The 22403-nt window shown below is 46.1% G+C and overlaps 1 protein-coding gene across 1 annotated transcript in view; it reads right to left on the reverse strand.

Moving 5' to 3' along the window:
• Sorl1 (sortilin related receptor 1) overlaps positions 1 to 22403 on the reverse strand; it is a 163796-nt gene that overhangs the window by 103462 nt on the left and 37931 nt on the right. The window contains exons 6-9 of the mRNA XM_087905541.1: positions 18046 to 18226; positions 7004 to 7105; positions 5852 to 6021; positions 2623 to 2815 (exon numbers count right to left, since the gene is read on the reverse strand). Of these exons, the coding sequence (XP_087761667.1) occupies positions 2623 to 2815; positions 5852 to 6021; positions 7004 to 7105; positions 18046 to 18226 (646 nt within the window). The remainder of the gene's footprint in view (positions 1 to 2622; positions 2816 to 5851; positions 6022 to 7003; positions 7106 to 18045; positions 18227 to 22403) is intronic.

Genomic DNA, 22403 nt, shown 5'->3' on the forward strand with positions numbered 1-22403 from the left:
CACAGCTCAGGTAAAATAGTGACAAAGATGTTCAATTTACTTCTTTTTATCACACACCAAAAAGATCCTTCTAGCAAACCGATCTTGCCAGCTTCCCAGTTTAGCCAATTAAAAACAGGGGGAAATCAGGGTGGCTGGAAGAATTTTTGCTTGCCCACTTCCTCTCTTCACTCCTGTGCTACCTCACCTACAAGGAGGTCCATCCTGGGAAGTGCTTCTGGATCCCTGTCCGTGTTTTAATCATATGCAGCACTGTATATTATTCTTTCTACCTATAGTGACTTGGACTGAAATATGCCCCAAGGGTCCTGTTCTAAGGATTTGGTCACAAGATTTTGGTACTTCTGGGAAGTGGCAGAATCTTTAGGAGGTGGCGCCTAGTGTAAGAAGTTATGTCATTAAATGTGCCTTTGAAGGGGACATGGGACATTGACCCCTACCTCTTTGGGTTTATTTTGTCCTTCCCTGTCTGCCATGTCAAGCAAACTTCTCCCACCACACAGTCCCTTTGTAAGGCTCAGCCTTGACACTGACCCAAAACAACAGAGCCAAACAAGTTCAGACAAAAACTCCTGATTCCCCTGAAATCTTAGGCCAAAACTCAGTCTTTTCTGCCTCACAAACCGATATTCTTGATCACTTTGTAATGGTGACCGAAAGGTAATATACCACCTATGATAGTTAATGCTCACTGTCAATTTGATTGGACCCAAATTCGCCTAGAAGATACCCCTCTGGGTGTGTCTGGGAGGGTGTTTCCAGAGAGGTTAAGATGCAGAGGGAAAACCCACCCTGGCTGAGGCGGCACCATCCCATGCTCTGAGGTCCCTGCCTGAATAGAAAGGGATAATAAAGGCAAAAACAAGCTAGGCACCAGCATTGAGCCTTTCCCGCCATGACAGGTGGTAGCCTCAAACTCTTGACCCCTTTCTTCCTTAAGTTGTTTATTAGCTTCTGGTCACAGCAACGACAGTGGGATCTAAGCACCACCTAAACTAAGAATCAGAAACTAAGAGCTGATTGAGAACCCTACAGTCCCAAGTCTGAGAAATAAGAAGACCCCGTTTAACCAAGCTCATGCCCCCATGGCATATTCAAAACTGACTAGACAAAGGCCAACCGAGACAGCCCAAGCTTCTAAGGTCCTAAAAACCAAGGAAGAGAACTGTTTAGGTGTTTTCCCATGTCTGTTTATAGCCCTCCTCTTTCCAGAGTTAGATTTCATGTCACATATCAAGATTTGTGACCAAAAAAGAAGAAAAATTGGTAAGTACCTTCTAAGTCAAGAGTTTCCAGAGAATTTCCCCAAAAGTAGGAATACAGTTAAGAAACACAGAGAGACACCATAGCTTACCATGAACAACAATTCAAAAATCCAAAAGATTGGATAACTAACTAAACATGGATGCATGAAAAAAATCAACACTAATTTCTTTTTCTAGTTTTTCTGTCTGCTGAATCCCTCAGGTGAAAAAAGAAATACAAGTGTGGGGGTATCACAGGAGACCAGGGAACACAAGAATCAACTCATGGGAACACTTAATGGGACCAAGAAATGGTTTAAAACGCTTAGCTTTTCACATCGGCATGTAGGGCAGGGAACACTATACTCCTTCTTAAATACTGTAGGTTTCAAACGAAATTGGTATTGTCATTTTTTATAGTAGTTCCAAAACAGAAGAAATATAATACCATCATGTGTCTCTTAGAATTAATGAAACTGTGTGTGTATGTGTGTGTGCACGCCCACACACACGCTTGCTGTGTACTTATCAACAGAGCATCTGTTTGAAACAGTTGCATACACAAGCTGGAAGAAAACACGTCCATTTCATGATTAAACAATCCCAAGTCCTGCTAAGGGAATAAATGCGCCTGCTTGGCACGACACAACTTCTGATTTTGGAACCCTACGCGACACTGTCACTCCCGACTTCTGTCCCGCCCTGATTTCCCCGCTGGGTTTTTCATCAAACTTGTTCACAAAACTCCAACTTCCCAGAGATGTGATGTCCTCAAAAGAAAGACGCTATGCCCTCACGTAGAAGCTGTGAACTAACTCAAGCTCATTAGCCAAGCAATTAACGTAATGTCTAACAGATGTTGTATAACATGCCCTTCCTGCAAAACTTGGAAATGAAGCTGGGTGTGGCAGTGGAGGGCACAATCCCAGCCCTCTGAGTACTGAAGGAGGCTATGGAGGAAGACCGCAAGTTCAAGACCAATGAGGGCCACGTAATAAATCCCGGGCCAGCCTGGGCTACATAGCAAGAGTTCATCTCTTAACACAGTGGAACTTGAGATACTGGGCTAAAGGTGTAGCTCAGTGGTGAAACACCTGCTTAGCCTGTGTAAGGCCCTGGATGTATTCTCCAAAATACCATAGAGAAAACTCTCCAATATCCCATGGTGCCCCTCTGAGTTTATCACAGTCCCCACCATGCCTTGGTATGGACCCGGGGACCTGAACAGATGTGCACAAGAAAATTTATTCCATGTGGAATTAACAGGGTGCTCCATCATCCTGCATGCTTCCTGTAAATATTGAATATAGAAAACTACTCTAGACCACAGCTTTCTGCTTTGTATCAAAACAGCCAAACACGATTAAAGCAATTGTACCTCACAATTGATTTTCTCTCCATATCCTGTAAAAGCCGGGGCTTGAAGAAATTCCCAGGTTCCCCCTTTGTCAAAGGTGATGACCGACCTCATGTTCTCTTCATTCATAGAACCATTAATCAGAGTGGCGATGTAGACTCCTTGTAAACCTTCCACACGGTGAAAGTCAGCAAATGGCTCATTTGCAAAATACCTGCAGTCAGAGAAAAAGCAGCAGCCATCACCCGGGACTAGTATTTGCCTGCCGTTTGGCATTATGTGTAGCATAATATTGAAGCATCTTAAAGCACACAATACCACGGCATCGAGCATGTTCACAGTGTTGTGCAACGTGAGTTCCAGAACATTTTCATTATTGGCAGGCATTGTCTGTTTTCCCTTCGGTTCCCAGGCCTTGGCAACCACAGATTTGCTTTCTGTCTCTACGGATCTGCCTCTAAGGATTGCCTGGTCTGGCTATTCCATATAAATTGAATCATACAGGACCCTTTATATCTTGCTACTTTCACTTACTTGTTTGCAAGGTTCATCCATGTAATATGCACCATACCTCATTTCTTTACAGTTAAATAACCTGCTCTTGAAAAATAAATAAATCAATTTAAAAATTGTTTTTAAAGGCCAGGATGCTCACCAACCAATGACTCCTAAAAGGACACTGAGAATGTAGAAAATGTCATAAAGAAGCTGACAGAGCCACATCCATTTCTTCACTGTGAATATTGATCCAAACCCTTCCAGAAGCCTGGACAAGTGGGAAGCCCTGAACCAGACATGCAAGCACGAGTCACAACGCTGAGGCTCACAGTCTAATCTGGTCTATAGAAAGACGAGTATGAAGCACCACAGGGTTGCCTGTCAGGAGTTCTAGCGGCATCTATGGCAGCTTCACAGTGCGTGAGCACAGACAGCCGGGATGGTCCGAATAAGCCCGGGGCTGCACTTGTTAACAAGAGAATAAGGGTCTCCCAATTTTAGCTCCCGTGATAAAGGCCCACTCACCCAAAGGGAATTTTTCACTAACATGACACACCCATTCAAAATGTAGCATCTGAGAGGAATGGTCACTGTGGTTCATGAGTGACTTTTAAAACTTGAAGTGTGGCCCTTATGTCAGGGGTTATTAGGTGTGGGCTGCAGAATAAAGCAGAAGACTGACTTGTGCTTCCCCATCCTATGTCCCTGAGCTGGGTGACAGGTGGGCCACCTCAGACAGTGACAACGGCTGCAGGAAAGGCAAAGATAAGTCAGTAGGTATTAATGAAGCTGCTCTTGGTTGGCACAGTGAGCAAAGGTACCCAAGACACACGGGTGTAGACGGAACCCTCTGTGCTGGGATTCCTTCGGTCCCTATTAGGGAATGGGCTAATGGGCTCTGGCCATCTAGGCTGCGCACTTCCAATCTCTTGCCTCTGAGATCTGCTGCCATCCTGAGGCTTACTACTTGCTATGCCCAACTGGGAGGCCTCGGTTTCTCTCAGATAAGCCTGGGTTCTTTGCCCCACCCATCTTCCTGGAGTTTTAGTTTAGTTAATTCCTGTCAGCTTTTACCTCACAATTCCTCTGCTCATAGCCAACCCATGCCCCATTTCCCTCTTGCACAAGAACAATAAACTTCCCTTCAGCATTCTCTTCCAGGAGTCCATTTTCTTCCACCTTACCCTCACCAGCCCACTTGAAAGCACCTCTCCTCTCCTTTACTGGGTATCCTGTGATGAAACTTGCCAGGTAGTTCACCAGCATCGCCCTTCAGCCATACCCCATGCCAAATCTACATCCTGGCAGCCATCGCTACCGACTAAGCCAAGCGCTCCTTCTTAAGTTTGCCCTAACAGGACTGCCATGTGGTTAGCACATTAGTTCCTACAGTAAGTAGTCCTACAACTAGCCATGACGTTCCATGAGGTTCCTCCAAGCATGACCCACAGGTGCCAGAGCGATCGCCTATTAAGAGTTCTCACACGGTTTCTTTAAGGAAATGAGAGCCAGTCCCTCAGTACCGTTCTGTCCCACTCAGTTCAGAGAAGTTTATTCTAACCCAGCCTGCCCACATCATCTGATCACTCGCCCTCCTCCCATTTCATCTGGCTGAGCCTGAGCCACAGATGACAACAGGTCACAGAACTGAGCGCATCTGCAGCCCTGCCACCCTGAGAGAAAATGTGAGAGGAAGAAAGCTGAACAGGATGCTGGCCTGCCACTCTTGACATGACTCTATTTTCAACAGCTCAACTCGACGAGACACCCAGACACCACAGGAGGAAACTGTCACACAGAAAAGGCAGTCTATATGTGTGCAAAAACCCCATGGTGACATAACTGTGGTCCCTGCTTCTTTGGTAGCCTTCTCCAGGTAGGGCTCCCACTCTCCTGTAAGAAATTAAACTAGTATCTGACAAATGAGAAAGAGGGAAAAGCCATTAGCCAGCTGTGTGCTGTTCACTCTGCAACCATAGCTGTGGGGTCTCCAAAGCGGGGGACGGGGGAGGAGGGGATGCACCAGAGTCCCCGAAAGGCCTGAGGGACAATGGTGCGTGAATTTTAATTATTAAAACAAGTAAACTCTACTTTCACCCACTAAAAGAAATGAGGCGCTAACAGATAGCCCATGGGAATAAACCTTGAACACATGTTAGAAGCCAGACACAGAAGGTTACATGCCATTGCACGATTCCATGTATACCACATACCCAGAGGCCTCAACTGCTCCTGTGAGCCTCAATGAAGGCCCCACTCAAAAAGCACCAGTTCTTGGTATAGGGAACAAAACATCTCCACACTTGTAACTGCCAGTTAAAGAGGAAATGACACTGGGGCTGTTGCTAATAATTACCTCTAAAAGAGGCTGTCAATCAATCACTTGGAAGCAGGGCCCCTGTGTTCCCTGAAGTGATGGTATCTTCCAACTGTTCTTCCCTATTGGCTCAGAGACCGCAAAACCCAAGGGAGTGGTTAACAGAGTGTCTGAGGTCCCAAATGTCACCTAGAACAGCAGCACTCAGCCTTGGCTGCACACAAAGATCCCCTGGGACAACTTGAACCATACCCCGGACCAATTCAACTGCAGTCTGAGGACACTTGGTCCAGGGATGACATGAGGGCAGGCACACTAGGAGAGCACCCCAAGCAAAGCCATGTGTGCCACTAACATTGCCAACCACTGACATAAGGACAGCCTAGTGGCCTTTGCTGACCCAGGAAGACAGGGAGGAGCCCACGGACTCCTTACCTCACCAGAGTGTCACTGCCGACCCCTCCTGGGCTGTAATACAGCACGTTCTCCAGGGACAAGGAGAACTTCAGCCCCTCTGCCTCTGAGATGTACAGGTTGGTGCTGTTGTTGCTATGGCTCACGCACACGAACACCTGGTCCTCTGAGGCGTCGGCGATGTAATATTCCTTGGAAATCCAAAGTCAGGAAACAAATTGTTAAAAGCACAGTTATCTCTGTGGGCTTTTTATACACACATGCGAGCAACGGCTCCAAGTGTCCCAGTGACGAAAGTGGATATGAAGGCAGCAGCCAGGGCCCGACCTGAACAAAGAAGCTGAAACGGCTTTCTCTCTTCCAAGTGTCCCTGGCTGATGTGCACATGGAGCTTGCTGGTAAAAATACGAGGAAAGAATGGGCCTCTGACCTCCATAAATGACCTAGAAACCTCTTTTTGGTAATGATGCTTCCCCATTTTCTCCAGCAGCCCTTTTATTAGCACAAGGCATAATACAGACAGACACACGTTTCATTTCCTCTCCCCCCCCCCCAAGGAGACTGAGAGCACCCTTAGAAACTAAAAAGAACTGAGTATCACTCCTGTTACCCACCCCACTGAGCTATCAACCAACTGCTAACGTCAACATCTTCCAAGGAGACCTCCTCACTGCAGGCACCACCCTGCGGACCCGGACTGCTCTTTCCTGGCTTTCCGTGTGCACTGACATTGGAGTCATCTGTACACATGTACACTTTCTCTGCTCCGTCCTCAGTCTTTCTAACCGGTCTGGTTCTACAAAGTAGAACCTGAATGTATCCCCTTTTGGAACCTTAGCCATTTGCAAGGAATATAGCATTTGTTTAATCAGTGAGGGCCAGGCATGTTTCCCACGGCTTTCGGACTGGCGTATGAGGCCACTGACCGGCACCAATCCCTCTGCCAAGCCTACTCCACTTAAAGCAGGAAGAAGAGGACTCCCATTCAGCTCCACTTCAGACAGTGGAGTGCACAAGAGCAGACCAACAGGCCCAGAGCATAACAGGTCTCTTCAGGGGCCTCTCTGGAGGGTGCCCACAGGGAGAATGTAAAACGCTCAGCCAGCAGGACAGTCCCATGATGCTTGGAGACAAGCGTCCTGTCCCTCCCCGCTTCCAGGAGACTTCACTCACATTAATAGGATGCTTTGTGACAAACTGGGCTGCTCTCATGGGCTTCCGGCCAAAGGAGACCCAGAGCTGGACAGATGACTGCTGCTGGCTGCCCGGAAGATGCTGCCAAGGAAGAGGAGAGAAAAATTAGCTGTGCCCGATGACAGTCCCTCAAAACCCAGGAAAGAAACCAAGCCGGACCCCTCGGGTTCCACTGAAAACAACGCAATCTGTGACCGTCAGCCCTGAGCTGAGCTGTTTAGTACAGGACACCCAGTCTACAGCTCCCACAGACACTCTGGGGGTATCAGATGAGGAAGGACAGGAGAACTTGAACATGGGAGGGTAGTGGAGGCCACCAGGGCACAAAGGAGAGCAGGAGAAAGGGAGAAAGCTGTGGACTATAGGCAGAGCAGAGGCTACAGCTTTCAGGCAGCACAGGTTAGACCAGCCACACATCATACAAAGCTCATAAAGCTATCCAGCCGCAAGGCTTCAGTTTGCAAGACTTGGCAGAGTCCTTGGAGGTTCCATGAGCCAATCTCTGAATAGTTCCCATTGAGTAGGATCTTTTGATAGAATATATATTCTCAGATAGAATAAACCACTCAATATAATACTGGATGTCCCATGTTGCATTGCAGAGATTTTAAGCCATTGCTGGGGCCATAAAAATGCTAAGGTTCCTATGCATACAAAGATCTTCATGACTACCAACAAATACATGCACCATGAAATATATATATTGCATGTTCTATATTTTCAACTGTTTCAAACTCTGTTCCCTGAAAGAAGATATTTCCCAGCAATGCCAAAGGCCCAACATTAGCTGAAACTTTCAACAGAAGAAATACTGAGGCCAATAAATATATCAAAAAGTGTTTCGTGTCCTTAGTCATCAGGGAAATGAAAATTAAAACATTTTTGAGATTTTATTTAACACCAGCCAAGATGGCTGTCATGAAGAAAATCAGCAACAATGAGGGCTGACAAACATGTGGAGAAAGAGCCCACCTGAGTATAGAAATGTGTAGGACAGCCACCCATAGAAGTCGGTGTGGAGGTTCCTCAAGACCTAAACAGAAAACCGGCTCTGGCTCAGCTAAGCCACTCCCGAGTATATATCCAAAGGACTCTAAGTCAGCATACCACAGCAATTCTTGCACAATCAAATTTAAACCACAATAGCTAAGAAATAGAACCAGCCTGGATAGAACAATGAGGTCATGATATTTGTAGGAGAATGTGGAGATATGCTTGACTCAGAAAGACAAATACCACGTTTTCTCTCCTATGTATAGTCTGGAATTAAGTACGTATGTGTGTGTGTCTGTGTGTGTCTGTGTGTTTGCACACACATGTGTGTGTATATTGCACTTGTGCACATGTGTGCATGCACCTGTGTGTAGTCATGAAAGTAGAAAGAAAATTTGAGAGCTTAAGGGCTTTATTTTATTTAAAAATAAAGAAAAAGAAACTGGAAAACATTTTCAATAATTATTTGCAAAATGACTTAGGAGTCTGGGGGAATATATACATATACAATCTATACAGATACACACACACACACACACACACACACACGTCACTCTCACCCCATAAATACAAAATCATAGACCACTATATCAATTTTTTTTCAAAGTCTCAAAGGCACCCTTTTCCTGCTTCTGAGAGAATTATTCCTAAACTGAGATCGTTCTAGTTCACCCAAAAGTATTCTGAGAGTATCACTGCATTGCTTTATGGCCATCAAGAAAAATATTGCCAATTAAATTATGACACACTACTGACTGTGCAGGGCATTGTCAGGCTCGGAGGCTCTTCCTAATAAGCCATAGGGTTTTGTGAGTTTGTCTTTTTTTTTTTAACTGCTATTAGTAAGCCCCATGGAAAGATTTAACAGTACAAATCAGTATAAGATTAAAATGGAGAGTTAGAGTTCTGATCTCACTGTCCTTCCCTCTTCCCATGCACCCTTGCAGAGTCCACGGCAAGGACACAAGCAGACAGCTCTATGCACTTGCACTATCACACACAAGCATCATGATATAGTGACGACAAGACTGCCATCCCCCAACTAGCCTCCCTTCTTCCCTCCTGAACAACAGGGCCCTGACTACCACCCAGAGTGAAGCTCTCTAGTCTTTACGTTCTCCTCATCAGCTATACACACAGAGTAGAGCTCTGTTTAATGAGATGCAAAGAGGATATTATGCTGGCTTTAGGGGAAACTACTTAAAGCACCAAATCGGCAGGTACCTCTACCATTCTGGCCATTCTGGTTTCCCCGAGTCTTCCTAACTGGGTAAAGACTCAAAGGCTAGTGAGGGCATGTTAAGAATCAGAATAACTCCCTAAGTTGGTGGAATGGAAAGACAGGATCATAACCCTAGCCTTAGCTTGCTTATCTACTTAAGGCAGCATGGGAAAGGGACAAAATGCCCATCTTGGTTGTCACTTGGATAGCTAGTCTGTTATCAGTGGCCCAATACAATTCCAAACTGATGTGTGCAATCCAGTGTTTTGCACACAAACTGGGTTACAAGAGAGAAACTACTGAGCAACTTCTTCATCAAAACAGCTTGTAAATCTTGCCAACCCACAGCTCAGCCTTTCTTCCTAAGTCATGTACCTCAGCCGGCTTTCCGTTTCTCAGTTTATGATAGGCACCGAGATGATTTCCAGAGGCACTCTCCAATACAACACACGCGTACATGCTACCTCTTCTGCAATTGCACACCATTTGAAGGGCATGTTCTAAAGAGATGGATAAGTTTTTTATTTTTGTTTTGTTTGTTTGTTTTTGTTGTTTTGTTTGGTTTTTCAAAACAGGGTTTCTCTGTAGATTTGGAACCTGTCCTAGAACTCACTCTAACTCACAGAGATCCACCTGTCTCCGCCTCCCAAGTACTGGAATTAAAGGTGTGCGCCACCATCGCCCAGCTTAGATGAATAAATTGAAAAAAAAAACCAGATTTTTTTTCCTAAGACAAGATCTCATGTAGCCCAGGCTGGCCTTGAACACACTATATAGTTGAGGATAGACAGCCTTGAACCCCTGACCCTCCTGCTAGTATCTCCTAAGTGCTGGGGTTACAGGCATGAGTCAACATACTCAGCTTGCAAAATTTTCATTCTGAATTGATGTCCTGAAAAGCTGTATCCGTTACTAGACCTATCAACACATACATCAGCTAGGACTTGTTTAAATGCATTAACCTGGGTGAGTGGTATAGAATTTGATGCTTTATAGAGAGTGATGTTTTTTAAAGTTCTGATGGTCAAGTGATGTGGATTTCAGCTTATATTTGAGATGATGTCAAAGCAAAAAAAAAAAAAATAATCAAGGAGGAACTAAGAAATGGCATATTCTCAGCCACAAGGGCCAAAGGATGCTGCAGTGAGCTTGTCAACTCTAAATCTCACAACAGTTTAGCTAGAGACGACTGGTAGACAGCAAGAGCCCCCCAGGGAGCGTGGTGGCATGAGGACAAAAGCTAAGGGGCACCCTAGTGTCGGCTGCAGCAGTCAATGCTGCATTCGCCTCAGGGGCAAGGACAAAACTTCAGCGAACCCTCACTGTGGCTCTTCCAGGGAGCATCAGTCATAAAACATAGGAACCCAACACAGAGGCCCAAGCGTCTCCTGCTATGAATGATTAATCTTGTCAATTTGATTGCATGAAGAAACACCCAGGATCAGAGATGGTGGTGCCCACCTTTAATTACGGCACTTGGGAGGCAGAGGCAAGTAGGTCTCTGTTGAGTGTAAGGCCAGCCTGGTCTACAAAGAGAGTTACCGGACAACCAGGGCTACTCAGAGAGACCCTGTCTTGAAAACTCAAAAACAAAAAGAAAAAAAAAAAACACCTAGGGATTAGGAAAGCATGCTCCTGGGTGTGTCTGTGGAGTATTTCCAGAAAGGACTAATAAAGGGGAAATGACTGGCTCTAAACACAGGGAGGCACTGTCCACAGGCTGGCTAGGGACCTAGTGGAATAAAAAGAGAAAGGAAGAAGGCAGGTAGTGGCTTCTCTCAGCTTCGGGGCACCATGAAGTGAGCTGCCATGCCAGGCCCCGCCCTCCTCACTGTTAGGTACTGAAAGCTCTGAACCCCCCCCGCCCCCCCCCAGAGTCAAAACAAACCTTTCCCTTTTAAATTGTTTCCTTCCTTCCTGTACTTGGTCCCAGTGAAAACATTAATCTGATTAGTACAACATCCCAGCTGCTAGGAAGGCTGAAGCAAGAGAATCACCAGAGCCTAGGAGTTAGAGACCAACCTGGGTGACAGAGAGATACCTCGTCGAAGAAAAACAAGCAACCGTAAATAAAACAGATAAGCTGCGACTAGCTGGCTGGCTTTCACAGTACTAGAAGGAACTATCCAGGCTGCTAAAGAGAAAAAGTCACCAACAGGCTCACCCAGCCATGAACTCTGTGAGCTACAAAGGGACCAACATGGCAAGAAATGCCTACAGGTGAAATGGGGGAATGGATGCTATGGGGACAGCCAACAGCTTTCTGGATTTAAGAGAACTGTACCACAGAGGAATTACTTGCCTGGTACTGTGAACTTGACCAAGACCCCACAGCTGGGACGCTCATAGGCACAGGGGCAATCCGACTATTATTTGGCTAAGTGGACACAGTATCAAACTGTCCTCCAAAAAGTTATTCGACACCCATAGATGAGTGCAGCTCTCAGACTTGCACCAGACAAGCTTCTCTGTGGAGCTGATGGTGGTCAGTGCAGAAACTCCCAACTGGTCCAAGTGCAGAGAACAAGTGTCAGTCATAAATGGGGCATCTATATCATACCCATCCTACCGAGGTCCAAGAAACATTACAGAAAAGGGGCAGAAAGATTCTAAGGCCCAGCGGTCTAGGGGCAAAACAACATCTTCTAGACATGGCAGGACCAGAGACAATGAAGTCGCATAGCTGTGACTGCCTGCACAAGGCCTGTACAACATGGAGCCAGGTGACAGTCTAGCACTGGGGTGGAGGCCCCACAGCCTCCATCTCCAGTGGAGCAGCTGTCGACGTGGACGGCTTCGGGGAGAGAGAGTTGGTTTTCTCCACGAGTGTGGTCACACACCCGTGAGGAGTACATGGGCAGCACCCATGGGACTCGGTGGATTACAAATTAAAACAAAACAAACAAATAAACAAACAAAGGATATGAGTGTGGAGGAGGGGGGATGGAACCAGAAGGAGCTGGGGCAGGAGTGGAGGGAGACTATGATCAAAATACACTGTAGATATGTATAAATTATAAAAGAATTAATAAAAATACACAAGTTTTAAGCAGCAAAAAGCTACCCTAGGGGAGATAGATAGCCAGTGAGGCTGGCATACGGAAGGGATGCTGAGAGGAATGAGAACGATGAGGTCCTATCTCTATGAACCGCTCTTTTGTGTAGATCAGAAAAGGACCACAATAAAGTTTACAAAGTTAATATTAATTGAAAACATTTCCAGAATGACAAGGTTAGGAGCTCTGAAACTACCCCCCCCCATAAAAGAAAAGAAAACCCACAAGCACTCTCAAAAACCAACTTTCCCAGGTTTCTGAGAACTACATAAAGTTTGGCAAACCTCCAAGTGGCATTTATTGAAGAAGAACAGCTGGATCTTGGCAAACATGGTGGACTTTGCTGCATTTTCACTGGCCCTACTCTAACCCCTCTTTCTAACTCTGAAGTAGCCTTGGAAACACACAGCCTCATAAGCATAATAGCTGAGGGGCTACTGGACAGGACAAAACAGGTCACCCCCACACACAAAAAAAAGTTATAAAATTGTCAGCACTTTATCTGCCTGGTGGTTCATCTTCCTAACACTTAACCACACACACACACACACACACACACACACACACACACACAGAGTCCAATAGCCTGTCAGAGTGTGTCTGGGGGAGAGCATCTGACAATTGGCAGTTTAACATCAAGACTGCCAGAGGCAGCATCCCACAGCCAGGGCTAACCAAAGCTTAGAAAGAAAAACTCAGAAAGAAAATTGCTCTAAGAGGTATTGTTTGAAAAGCTCTGAAAAGATTTCTAGGAATCTTTAAGGCCAAGCACATAAGAGTTGTGTGTACACGCTAGCAAGAATAAAACAGAGCCTGGCTCACCTCCAGCTAACCTGGAGGGCTCCGCGGAAGGCAGAAGTGGAGGGTGGGGGCCACTCTGTAACTCACGAGGCAGGGAACAGGAAGTCTTACCCCAACACACCCCATTCCAGAATCCATTAGGAAGGGCAGTCGCTGACTGCCTGCTACACTGAACCACACACGATTCGTTATAAGCATGATGAAGAAGAGTCTTTACGGAAACAGGACGTGAAACTTACGTAACAAACGGTGACGAGAAAACACAACAACATAGACCCAGGGGCAGGTATCAGGAGCCACTGTATCACAGTAACTGTGTGATTTTCAACAACAAAATGCCTGGGGAGCTTTAACTGTCACCTTCACACAGTCTAGAGTCACCTGAAAGCCAAGGTTAAGGAATTGCCTCAATCTCCCTGGCTCATGAGCATACCTAAGGGGAATGGTCTTGATTGTTAACTGATATAGGAGGGCCCAGCCCACTATGGGTGGCACCATTCCCTGGGTTGTATAAGAAAGCTAGCTAAGCACATGCCTGTGAGATGTGAACCAGCAAGCAGGGGACTCTGGCCAAAACTCAGGCAGATGACCTGCATAGCCTGTGGAAAGCCCTGGCTTCCATCCTTAGCTTGTGCGCCTGCATTCCTGGATCCTATGAGTCACTTTTCCATTGCTGTAATCAAATAACATGACCAAGGCGGGAGAAGAGTTCACCATAGCAAGGAAGCATGGCAGCAGGCAGGAGGCCTCCTGAGGCAGGAAGCTGAGCGTGCACATCCTCAACAGTAAGCATGAAGCAGAGAGTGCGAACTGGAAGCGGAAGCTTTGAATCTCAAAGCTCACCACCACCCAGTGCCTTACTTCCTTCTGCAGGCCGCAACACCTAAACAATGATACCAATTGGGGATCAAGAGTTCAGATGCCCAAGACTAGGGGAACATCTCTCATTCAAACCAGCACACACCTCCACAAAAGCACACCGACTCAATAGAAAACTGCATTTCAGGGGTTCACAGCAGACCTTAACTGACAGAAAAGAGGCAGCAGCAATTTCTTAAAATTACTGTTATCAATTGTAGGCACAAGGTAAGTGTGAGGTCAATGGTAAGGTACGTTGTCTGCCATGCCCAAGACCTCGATTCGATCCCAAGTAGCACAAAAGTAGGGCAGGGGAAGAAAGAGACAGGAAATGCCGGCAGCAAACAAAACAAATGAATAGCAGATATATTAGATTTCATCAACATTAAAATACTTTTTGCTAGAAGGAACATAAATAAGAAAGTGAAATGATAATTCCTCAGAATGGCAGAGATTATTCACAACTTAACTTATGGAACTTTGTATAGAGACACTACACAGAATAAATGAATTCAAGAGCAATAGGATAACTCAGTGTTAAAATGTGTGCATGCTTGACACAAGCACGTAGGTGCCCTGTCCACAGAAGCCAGAAGAAAGCACCAGATAACCTAATAGGTGGAGTTACAGGTAGTTAGGAGCCATCTCTATGGTTACTGGGGCCGGAAGTCCTATGGAAGAACAGCAAACACTCTTCACTGCTGAGCCATCTCTCCAGGCTCCAGGGCTTTCTTAAAACTCTTGATGATTCTCTTTGATGATCAGAGGAGAGTACATTTGAGCCCCGCAATGTATACCAGGAACATCTGCTCCTGGGCAATGATGCTGCAGATGTTCCTAAGAGAAGAGTGTGGGCCTGGCGCAGCTTCCCTAGAGCAGAGATGCAAGCCGCTTCCACTGGTCTTGGAGCCCACAGACCTGTCCACACACAGGAGGGAAAGTGTGGATACCATTGGACTAGGAGGCACCCTCTCACTAGGATCCTGGGAAGACAGAAGCTCAATACAGCAATACTAAGGGTATTAAACTTTATCTCACTGTAGCGATTACTGAGATAAATCACTTAAAGGAAGAAATAACTATTTGGACTCACAGTATTAGAGGTTCAGTCTACAGTGGCAGGGAAATCATGGCAGAGAAGAGAAAGTCACGTCATTGGAGGACAGAAAAGAGGAAGAGGATGCTAAAGTTTGTTTCTTCCATTTTTAATCCCCCCAGGTCCCCCCACTTTCTAGGTATCTTTGTCCCCAGTTAATCCTCTGTGGATATATCCTCACACACACACACCCAGAAGTGTGTTTCACTAACCTCCTGTACTTCTGAGTGCAATCAACATGGCAAGACTAATCATCATAGATCCTTATAAAATTTAGAAATGGACTTGTCTGGGTTGTTTTAGTGGTGTGGGTCCAATGACCGCATATGTTCAACACCCCTGCATACTGCTACCGGGTGTCACATTAGTGACCATCAAAGCAGACGTGACACCAGGAGTTACAGACACTTCACAGATGCTTTGGAGCATAGCTGTGCCTATTGTTAGACTGGAGTGGACCACAGACAGCTCCCACAATTGTCTCTTACATACTTGGGCGTGAGGTCTAGGAATTACAGACCAAGAGAAAGAACAATAGCCATCCACCTTAGGCCCATCAGGCAAAAACAAGGGCAAGCCAGGGTATCATTAGTGTGCGTGACAATTATGAAATTAAAGCCACACAGTAATTACGAGCCAAAGACTTCAAACAGGAAAGGCCCACAACCACTGGGGAGCCAGAGATAAGGTGGCAGCTGCAAAAGAACTCAGGGTAATCCCATTTGAGTCACAGAGCATCAATGCAGAGGCCTGATTTCCATTACCCTACTATTGTCCAAGGCAATAATTGGAGCAGGGCATGCTCTTGAGCTACTCTGAAAACATGTGTGTGTGCATGTGTGTATATGTGTATGTGTGTACATGTGTGTACATGGGTATGCTAAGAAAAAGCCAAGCAAAGCAAGAAAGATATAATCAAGGGGTCAATGTAAGCAGAAAAAAAATGGCCACAATTCAATGGTTTTAAAAAGCATTTTTTGGCAGCATTCGGGAGGCAGAGGCAGGCAGATCTCTGTGAGTTCAAAGCCAGCCTGGTCTACAAGAGCTACTTCCAGGACAGTCTCCAAAGTTACAGAGAAACCCTGTCTCAAAACAAAAACAAAGAAACAAACAAAAGAACCCATTTGTGGGGGCTAGAAAAACGGCTCTGAGGTTAAGAATGTGCGTTTGGAGAGCAGAGGCTCGATCCCAGCACTCAGGTCAAGCATCTGTTCATCACTACATAACTCCAGCTCAGCAGCACTGACCCCCACAGGCCCCTGCACTCATGTGCACATTTCCACACACAGACACGCATAAACTGAAAGTTGAAATCAAGTTTATAAAAATTCCTTTAGTTTATGCACACTGTTTTGTTTGCATGTATGTCCATATGAGGGCATCAGATCTCCTGAAACTAGAGGTACAGACAGTTGTGAGCTGCCATGTGGGTGCTGGGAATCTGAACCGGGTCCTCTGGAAGAGCAGCCAGTGCTCTTAACTGCTGAGCTATCTCTCCAGTCCTAAAGCAACGTTTAAAAATGGAATGTTTTGTGGGTCAGTGAGATGACCCAGGAGGAAAGGTGCTTTTGGCCAAGCCCGATGACTGAAGTTCCAACCCCAGGACCAGAACAGAGCTAAGGCCGGCAAGCTGTCCTTTGACCTCCAAACATATATGCTCATGCCCCCATCCCAACACACACACACACACACAAAATTAGTAAATAAATGTCATGTGAATTTTAATAAAATAAAAAAGCACATGTTTTCAAGGTCCATAATGGGGAATGTCTATAGCTGTACCAACTGTACCCTTCGTCCAAGCTTCCTCCCTGCTTTCCCCGCTGGCGAGAGAGTACCCTAGGAGTCTATTAAGGAGCTTGGCCCGCTTCTGCCCTGTCTGCAACCAACTGCAGAAATAAAGGAGAACCCAGAGACAAACACTCTAGCTGGCTTCAGTCCCTAACTTAGCAGTGACAGAAAGCAGGACAACCTCCCGGGTACCAGAGGCTTGCCACAGTCAGTAAGCAAAGCCACAGTTCTCATGAGCAGGGATCCAAGATGCTCTTGCCAGAGCCTGCTTTGTCCCTTTGAACCGGGTCACAGAGTCCTGTTAAGTAATCAGCTCTGGTTTGAAATGAGCAAGGCTCCATTTCAGCACGTGGCTCTTGCACCTCAAACCAAGGGGAAGGACCTCCTCAAGGTGGAACACTAAGTGACTTACCGACATCTGGAAGCTTAATTACTGCTTAAAGAGTATTAACTCCCATTGGCCAATGACTAAACATCCTATTAGCCACGTAAATGAAAGTGTCCAAAAATCTCGATGAGTCTAAGTTTAAAAGAAACCAGCCAGGCAGCGGGATTCAAAGAAAAATAGTTCCCAGGTGCCGCAGGTCCCGTCTGTATTCTTTTTATTGAGATTACAAAGAAATCTGCTTTTAAGAACTAGGGAGATGGCCCAGTTGGTAAAACACTTGCTGAGCAAGCATGAAGACCTGAATTCAATCCCCAGTACCCATTATGAGGTGAGGAATTAGACACAGCAGCTTTGGGAAACGCGAGACAGAAGGTTCCCTGGAGCTCACTGACCACCAAGCATAGCTGAATTGGTAAGATACAGGCTTGGCCTGTCTCAAAATTATGGTGGAGAGAGGGAGGAAAACCACCTGAGGTCAATCTTTGCACCCCCCACATACACCTACAGACACATACTAACATATACATAAAACCACATACACCAAAAATGAAATCTGTCTTATTTGGGATGCTTGGTTACTGGGACACAAGCAGATTCCTAGATCTTCTGACACAGTGATTATTATCTGTTCTGGATTTCTCTGTTCTCATCTGGTACCTCGCATGCCCCTGGGGCATGTTCACTGACAATCAGGATCCTTCAGCCAAGTTACCCAAGTACATCATCCTATTGGCATCATACAACCTCACCCAGCTGGATGCCAGGCCCAACAAAGAAACTGTTGGAGCAGAGAACTGCAGAGCGTCCTCAACTTACCACCACCTTTGTTGCGAACATGTACTTGTCCCGAAGCTGGAAGTCCCTCACTTCCTCCAGGACCACTTCCTGGTTTTCCCGGGACTGGAAGAAGTCTGTACTGCGGAACACCGTGGAGAACCCGAAGGGTTCGTGCCGCTCAATGTAGATCGTGTTCGGCTGGTCATAGGGGTCGATTCCCCTGGAAGGAAGAAGCAACTGTTACAATTTCCTATTTAGTCCCTGGAAGCACAGACATTCCACTGTGTGGACAACTACCCAGGATCTAAGACCCCAGGGTGCCAGCTGCAAATGGCACTCTGCCTCAAGCATGCGCCTTTGCTTGTTCCTTAGTTGGGGAAAGAAGCTGGGAAACTGCCACTTGTAAAGTGCTTTACTCTGCTACGACTGATTCCAAAGCATCCTGGGATTAGCTCAAGGCAATCTCTGGCCCTACTTTCAAAGGGCAGAAACGGCAGAAGGCAGGGTGGTTCCGAGGAAAATGAACACTGGAGGCACCGGACAAGTTCCTGGCCCCGAGCTCAGAATCTCAGAGGTGAGTAGCGTTTTCCCCAGGTGCTGTAGACTAAAGCACGCAGCCGTAGACAGGGCACACGAGGACCCTCTGAGCAAGCGGCCTATCCCTCAGATCTTTCCCTGCCTGTCCCTGCTGATATCACTAACTCATACCATCTGGCGTCATCCTGCCAGTGCATTTCATCTCCCGTGAGGCACCTGCTTTGCCAACCTGCTAGGTGTCCTCCAGAGAGGGTAGGCACACTTGCCCCTCTTTGCTTCTGTGAACATCTCTGTGTAGAGGTGCCCTCTCTACACACTCCAATCTTACACGTAAACCCTGTTTTCTTTCCAGATCAAACTGAAATCACTGTCCTCCAAGACGCTTCTCTTTTTCCTCCCGATGCTAGCCGCACATATCAGCAATGCTCACTAGCAACGCTTCTATAGGAGTTTTAACTCAAACTGAGGTATGAAAGTACAGGGGCTGGGTGAATTTTGGAGTCGGTCTCAGTGCACTCTAGTGGTGCCTCTTACCCACGGCATCACATGCGTTTGTGCAATCTTTCGGGGCATGTCACACTGGCCTGGGAAGGCTGGGATGACAGAATCCCTGGCTAAAGAGACGCTCACTGAATCGGATGCATGGACTACTGCCTACTATAGCTACTAACCCCAATCGCCTCTTCAGGTTAAAAATCAGACTACACCAGAGAAGTTCTCAGTCAAGCTTCCCAACATTCAAAATTAAACACCAAGGCTGGTGAGCCGGCAAATGGAAAATTAATTGGTAAGTCAAGCAAAGAACCCCACAGTAGCCAAGCAGAGATGACTCTGGCATGGAGCCGAGGGTGTCATTCATGTGGCTGCCTGTACACAGTTCCAAGGCCCTGTGGCACTCAGCATAATGAAGGTGAGGATCATTTCCAACTCCTCCCAAGAAAGAGAATCAAGGCCGTGTTCATCAAAGAAAACAAACTCTTTTCAAAGGAACCAATGGATCCGGGGAGATGGTGCAGTCAGGAAAGCGGTGTAGAACAAGCTCAAGGACCTGAAGCTGTGGTGGCCACGTGAAAGGCGGGCTGTGCTGTCTCCCAATCCCAGTGCTGGGAAGGTGGAGAAGACGTCTTGCCAGTGAGCCCCAAGTTCAGTGAAAGGCCCTATCCCCAAAACATAAAATAGAGACTGAGGGAGATACCCAGCATCAAGCCCTGACCTACACACACACACACACACACACACACACACACACACACGCATGTGAACATAAACAGGAAGAAAACAAGAAACAGAAAAGGGAGAGTCTCATTTTAACACTGGAAGAAGACTTGATGTCGACCCTACAATCTGGACTCTGAGCAGAGTGGTGGAGAAGCCAGCAGCCTGGGCCCAGCGTGGGAGAAATCCATTCTTCCTGATCAGATGCTCGTGTGGGGGCGGCTGGTGACATGTTCTCTTCTCCACAATTAGAAGTACTGATTAAAGTACTTCCTCTAGCCTAGAGGATATGCAAATGAAAAGGAGGCTGCTGGGTATTTTTAAAAGGCAGAGAGGAAGAAACCCTTCTTGACATATTTTGAGATGAGCTTATTTCTATTATCCCTTTCTCCAGCCAAAAGAGGAAACCAAGGTCTCGAGACCAAACACCTCATACCTTTCACCCCAACCCTCTTCCGCCATTCATATTTGGACCTCCTAATCCTGGGATTGGCTCCATCTACAGGCTCCTATACTCCGGCATTTCCTCACCTCCAGTTTCTCTCCAGCCCTTAGGTACTCCTGTTCTATCTCTCATACAGAAAGTTCATCTAGTGGCTACTTCGAAGCAGTCACCCCCTGGGCCCCATTTGTCTCACCCACAGCCCCACAGGGAAGCTGCGTGGGACACCCTTGAGTGCCTCTCACCCCTTACAGGTCTTTCCCTGTGCTGGCCTTGTCTGTCTCTAGCTCTGGACACGTACGTTCTAGCTTTCTCTGCCCTGGTCCCTGCCTCCCCTGCCTGATGCTCCGAGGTTGACAGGCAAGGTGGCTCAAGACCATGTTACCCTCTGGAAGATCATCTTGTACTCTTACTCTGGAGGAAATTTAGGGACAGATCAATCTCCTAAGCAACCTGAAATCCCAATACTAGCAATCCAACCTGTCTGACACACCTGTGTGCCCGCAGAAGTTACAGAACAAAGTTCTAAGCTAAAAAGCCCTGCATTAGGCAGTCCTGCTGACTCTCCCTCCCAATATGCTGTTCATTAAAGTGATAACAGGGCCATCTGGGGGCTGGAAGGGTGGTTCAGTGGCTAAGAATGCTGGCTGCTCTCGCAGAGGACCGGGGTCCATTTCCACAGCCTTCTGTGACTCTAGTAATCCAGCGCCTTCTTCTGACCTCTCTACACACCAGGTACACTTGTGTTGTATAAATACACATGCAGGTAAAACATTCATACATACAAACTAAAGTAAACCTAAAAACAAAATCAAATTCTTCCCATAAGGCAACGGAAAGTTCAGACAGAATCCCTGGATGGAGGCTCTCTTTACACAATTCTTTACACAATTCTTCTAAGACAAACACAGCCTCTGCCCAAGGAGAACCACCAAAGGGTCAGAAAAACTGCTTGTTATGACAGGGAAGTCCATGTGACTTAGGAGATGTTAAGCTGAGGTACCTCTTACTCCCTTTGTTCCTTCTTTAGCATCCTTTGTTAAAGGAAGTAATATCAACTCAAAAAAAAAAAATCAATTCACACAAACAGTTAAAATAAACAACAGGCAGCATCTATATCCTATTGGTCCACTACATTTAATATAGGCTAAACATACAACTCAGGAGACAAGTAATAACTGGCAAACAAGCATACACAGACAACCTGCCTAATATCACACAGAAAGGGCCCAATCTCAACTATATAACGAGGTCCCGGAAATCACAAGAAGACTAACAATTAGAAAAAGAGCAAGGGGTATTTAGGAGACATGTCCCACAAAAAGAGAATTTTTTTTTTTTTGGATAAGGTTTCTCTGTATAGCCATAGCTGTCCTCAAATTTGCTAGGAAGAGCATTTTTTTTAAATGATGCTTGACTAGGAGTTCACAGTCACTGCCAAATACATAGGGAGTTCCAGGCCATCCATCATTAATATGAGTCCTATCTTAAAAAAGTATCTTCAGTAAAGACGTTCAAATTCATTCATAATGAGAAAATGCAAATGAAAGCTAAATGAGACAATGTGCCCCTAGCTGTCGAGAAAGACACTATTCTATGCTACTGAGATGAAAGTAAATTTGACAATGTCCATGGAAAATTTGGCACTGCCTACCCAAGTTACAATTTCCCTGGGGACTCAGCAGTGTGCAAGACTAACAAAATCTCTTCCCTTTGAGGCTTTCATCCTATTGAAGACAAACAGTTAACACGACAAACAACGGTGTGCTACAAGGCAATAAAGGATTACACACAAAAAGAATGGCGCACAGCTGAGCGAACAGAGGCGTCGTCGTCATTTTAAATAGAATCAATCTTTAGAAAGCTCCTCATAGAAGAATGGTGATCACTTGAAAGACAATAGAGAGGTGCTGAAGGATGTGGAGGAAGGGGGAATCTGTGTGTGGCTCACTGTGTGAACCAAGACTGGGGAGGATCCTGGGGAAATTAAAAATAGACCTACCATATGACTGAGCTGTCTCTTTCCTGGATATAAACCCCAAAGGAAATGAAATCACTGCCTCTGAGACCTGTGCTCCCATGTTTACCATGGCACGACTCACAAGAGCTGAGATACCTCAGCGTTCATTGATGGGGAAAAAAATTGCATCGACTGTGGGATGGAGATACAGTGGAGTATTATCCAGCCTTTAAAACAGCTGCT

The sequence above is a fragment of the Myodes glareolus genome, chromosome 4 (genome assembly GCF_982192425.1).
Source record: "Myodes glareolus chromosome 4, mMyoGla1.1, whole genome shotgun sequence".
NCBI classification, from domain to species: Eukaryota; Metazoa; Chordata; class Mammalia; order Rodentia; family Cricetidae; genus Myodes; species Myodes glareolus.